This window comes from Asparagus officinalis, chromosome 4, assembly GCF_001876935.1.
Source record: "Asparagus officinalis chromosome 4, Aspof.V1, whole genome shotgun sequence".
In the NCBI taxonomy this organism is placed as follows: Eukaryota; Viridiplantae; Streptophyta; class Magnoliopsida; order Asparagales; family Asparagaceae; genus Asparagus; species Asparagus officinalis.
In genome coordinates, this window is record NC_033797.1 from 127,875,209 (window position 1) to 127,879,732 (window position 4,524).

Sequence of the window (4,524 nt, forward strand, 5' to 3'; positions counted from 1 at the left end):
TGTTCCTAAACAGTTGGGGTTGGCAACCCCGACTGTTTAGGACATGCAAATTTCGGGTTTAAGGACATTAATTGGGGTTTAACACCCTCCTAAACAGTCGGGGTTGCCAACCTCGACTGTTTAGGAACGTCATTAAGCCCACGTGGCAAAAACCGGGTCGATTTTGGTAAATAAAAAAAATAGGTCGATTTTGAAAATTAAATTTTTTTTGGGGGCTGTTTTGAAAATTTGTTCGTTTTCCTTTATGTCTATTTGCAGTAATGGTCAATATTCAAGGTGGTCATTTGAAGTTCATTATGTTAAGTTTTCTACATGTATCTTATTTTAGGGGGGTAAGGCAATCTGTTAATTTGTGTTATTTTATGATCAACCAGTTTGATATAGTTTGGTTTAGGGCTTTTCTGCAGTATTAGAGCATCTCCAACCCTACTCTCCAAATTGAAATATTCCTAGAATATTTCAATTTGGAGAGTGGAATTTGGAGATTTGCTCCAACCCACACTCTCTAAATATTTTTTTATTTTTATTTTATCAAAAAAAGTCATATAAATTAATAATGTTGGATATGATTTACATTAATAATTTTATTTTTAATAATTTATTTGGGAAAAAATAATAACATTAGAAAGGTGTCGACGGGAGCTTTAAAATGAACCCAATATTAATAATCCAATACAACATATTAAAAAATAAAATCTGAAATAATAGTGACAAAGTATACATCGATAGAACAAGGAAGCAAACATAAACCTCTAGTACAACATATCATAGGTCGCAAACATAAAATATGATAACAATGAAGGAATGTAATTTAAATATTATAATTTATGCTTGTATTTTCTTATGGGGCAAGTTAAATAGATCCCCATATTTAAGTTTTCATGTCTTAAACTTATTTATTTAATTTAAAAAATAATAATTTTATAATAATATTAAAATAAATTAATCTTAGTTTCATTTTGAAGATCTCGATGAGACCTTTCCAAATATATAATTATTTTGAAAATTAGATTAATAATTTTTTAACTATATTTATTTAAAATTAAACATCTAATTTAAATTACCAAGAACGATGGTAAAGTGGTAATTTTTAAGAAATTACATAGTTGAAAGTGGTAAAGTTGTAAATAATAAAAGTTTGAATAGTGATTTGGAGAGCCTCTCCAAATTCTTGCTTCACTCTCCAAATTTGGAGTGAACTATCTCCAAATTTGGAGAGTGATTGGAGAGGATTCGCTCTCCAAATTTGGAGGATGTAGATTTTGGAGAGTGATTGGAGATGCTCTTAATATGGTTTAAGACTCGGAGAACATCTTTAAGGCTCAGCATTTTGACATTTCAAATATGTTCTGAATATAGTACAGATTGAAATTTGGTCCAATTAGGATGGACTTATAAACATCTGAGGAAGTGTTGTGAGCTTCTTTTTTTCCAATCATTCATATATCATATAAATGTTTAGAAGTACTTTTCTTCAATCAAACGCAGGTCTTACAGGAATAAGTTAGTTTCAATTCTAACTTTATGGATTTGCCAAATTGGAGTAATTCAACTTTGCATAAGAACTCTCCCTTATTGCCAATTTTATAGCAAAGTATTGTATCTGCATCTTCTTCTTCCCTGCTGTAAAAATAATTTATCAGGAAATATATTTTACCACTGTTAACTGCTTGGACTACTTTTATTTCCCAGGTGAACCTGTTGTTGCAGGCTGCTCATAAATATCAATGCGCTGTGAGTAAGAAGAGAACACCTGGAGTCCCACTCGCGTTGCAAGCTAGTTATAACGAGTGAGTGCAGTTAACATTTCAAATAAAAACATATACTCTATATCTTCAAGTTGTCGAAGCCGACTGATGGTTATATCAGCAATCCTAAATCTCAGTCATCTGCTGAAACTGCTCTCGTATTCTATTTCGTCATTATTCCCCAGTTATTATTCTGGCAGAGCAAGTTTGCTCTCCTTAACATTTTGGTAGTGCGTAAACTATGATATGCTTGTTGCATGCCTCAAATAATAAGGGCACGGCTTTGTTCCTAGTTGCTATTGCTATAGTTTAATATCGGGCTAATTTCTTTTACGACTGACGGAAGAGGGATGTACTAATTGGAACACTCATAATTCTAAAATTTCCTTAATTTGTGTATGCTCATAATTCTAAAGTTTCTAATAACTAGGCACTGGGCAATTGCACTTATTCTTTATCAACATATTTATGTGTATTCTATGGTGATGGGCTACTCTACTAGTTTCATTGTTTGCGGGATTGGGTTGTCAAGCTAGAGCTCCATTATCTACTGTCAGCTACTGGGACTGTTCTCATTTGTTGCTCTTGTACTCTGCCCTTTTCCGGATCAGAAGCTCTTTTTTTTTTATCTCTTAGTTACATTATCGATCGGTTAACTCTTTTTTCAATTTGTTTCAAACATTCGTCTGTTTTTTTTAATCATGTTGTGTACTTACATTAGGTTTGAGTTACATGCCTCAACGTTATTTTCGACCTTTTCCTTTAGGGCCATGTCAGCAGTATGTCAGTTTCTGAGTAACCTCGAGTTACATCCATTAGATGACCTTGGGTTCTCCAAAAGTTACATGCGATGTTTGCAAGTAAGGATTTGATATTGCTTTCTACCGAAAATTTGAAATTGGGTTTTGAGGATTTATATTTGAGAGGCTTTTAATCATGACAATTCAATTTTATATTTTTACAGACATCACAGGTCGTAAATAGTATGAAAGACTTGATTGATTTTAGCCTGGAGAACAAGATTGGACCTATAGGTATGCAAGTATTTGACTATCATTTTCCTCTTTCATCAAACCAATATTGTCTCTGCAAGTTTTTACCTTTTTATGATACATAGCGTTAGTCACTTGTATACAGAGTAATTGCTCTTGATTCGGAAGCGGGCATGTCTCAACTAAAGAATGAGTCATTTGTTCAAAGATATTTGGTTTTGCATGATGTCATTTCTATATATTCCCTAATTAATTTGCATGATGTTGGGTTTAATTCTCCCTTTCTCGTCAAAATTTCTAGTCTAGAAATCAGGATTTGTTTAATTATTAATTGAAGATAAAAATCAGTAATATTCTTCTTGAACACCCCCCCAAGTAAGTACGATAAAGAAGCTCTACTCTCTGCTATATATTCTCAGTTTCTTGATCACCATTACTAACTGAAGACTGGAACAATTTGCAGAGATCCTGAAGTTCTACTCACAGCAGGCTGCAGCTAATCTCCAAGCATCAAAGGATGCAAGAAATGCAGTACATGGTGAGTCATATAAGCTTTTTTACTTCATCTGATCAAATCATTCTAAATAACATGATGGGAATGGTTACAGGTCTCAGCAACCACGCAACGGATAACCTCCCAGCTGCCCACATCGATAATAACACTCCATATCCTGCAATTAAACCAAACAATTACCTATATTTTCACAGAACCTCTCCAACTCATGATTCACTTCTGCCGCAACCCGATCCATTCCCTACAAAATCAATATTCTTCAATGGTTCATCAACTTGTCATCAGACGAATAACCACGAGGCTTCTCAAGTGAATCAGAACTTGCAGCGGCATGTCATAGAGCAACTCCTGCAGGAATCGAAGAATAACAAAGGAGAATCTCAACGATCTCTTTCTGTTGAACCTAGTTCTAACCACAACAATTCCTCCAGCAGTACTGGCAGCTTTAATACGGAGAAGCCTGGGATGCAACAGGACTTGCAACTTACTGAATTGGATCAGGACATACTGCAACTAATCGCCGAAGGTAACATTCAATTGTGAGGAATTGTAAAGATTTCAAGATATAGGGTGTCAACTGTAAAGAATTATGGACATACAAATTTGTACATAGTAGTTTTCAGATAGTCTTTAGGTTTGGAATTTGTTAGTTATGTTGCCATCCTTAGTACTAAGATGTCAGATGTTTGGGATTGAGTGTACAGGTTTCATTTATGTCCTGATTGATACTTAATAAATTAGAGATCCTGTTTGATTGATTATTTTTTAGAACAATCTCTTACCTACATACACTAATTGATTGTTTGGTCAGTGAAAATCTGGGATTGAGTTGCACTTGCAATTTATAAAAGGATTATTAACATCCTGGTACACTATGGTATGTTCTAGTTACATATGTGACACTGAGATTTATGTATTTACATGGGTAACTTTGAGAATATTGACTGAGGCTATATGCTTAATCCTGAGAAACTTTAAGATTACTTTCATTAGGGTTACTCGTGTATTCCCACTTAGTAATCTTAGGATTATACGTGTAGATACACAGACCATGGGTCATCCGTATAATTAAATCATACCGTAGAATATCAAAATGTAAATAATCTTTTATAAAAAGTAGTTACCGTACAGTACAAGCGGTTTGTTTGCAATTGAGGTTGTAGTCGTATCAAATATTAAATAACTTTTGTAAGTTGTAGTCATTTGTTTCATTGCCATTGAGTTAGTAGTTGTGGTGAAAATAACTATCTTATGTAAATTGCGGTTTGAG

General features: G+C 33.7%; 1 protein-coding gene across 1 annotated transcript in view; it reads left to right on the top strand.

The window, feature by feature from the left end:
- The window catches only part of LOC109836145 (probable transcriptional regulator SLK2), a 9,564-nt gene extending 5,568 nt beyond the window's left edge, over positions 1 to 3,996 (top strand). The window contains exons 7-11 of the mRNA XM_020404033.1: positions 1,693 to 1,790; positions 2,515 to 2,608; positions 2,713 to 2,782; positions 3,204 to 3,278; positions 3,349 to 3,996. Of these exons, the coding sequence (XP_020259622.1) occupies positions 1,693 to 1,790; positions 2,515 to 2,608; positions 2,713 to 2,782; positions 3,204 to 3,278; positions 3,349 to 3,797 (786 nt within the window). The 3' untranslated portion in view covers positions 3,798 to 3,996. The remainder of the gene's footprint in view (positions 1 to 1,692; positions 1,791 to 2,514; positions 2,609 to 2,712; positions 2,783 to 3,203; positions 3,279 to 3,348) is intronic.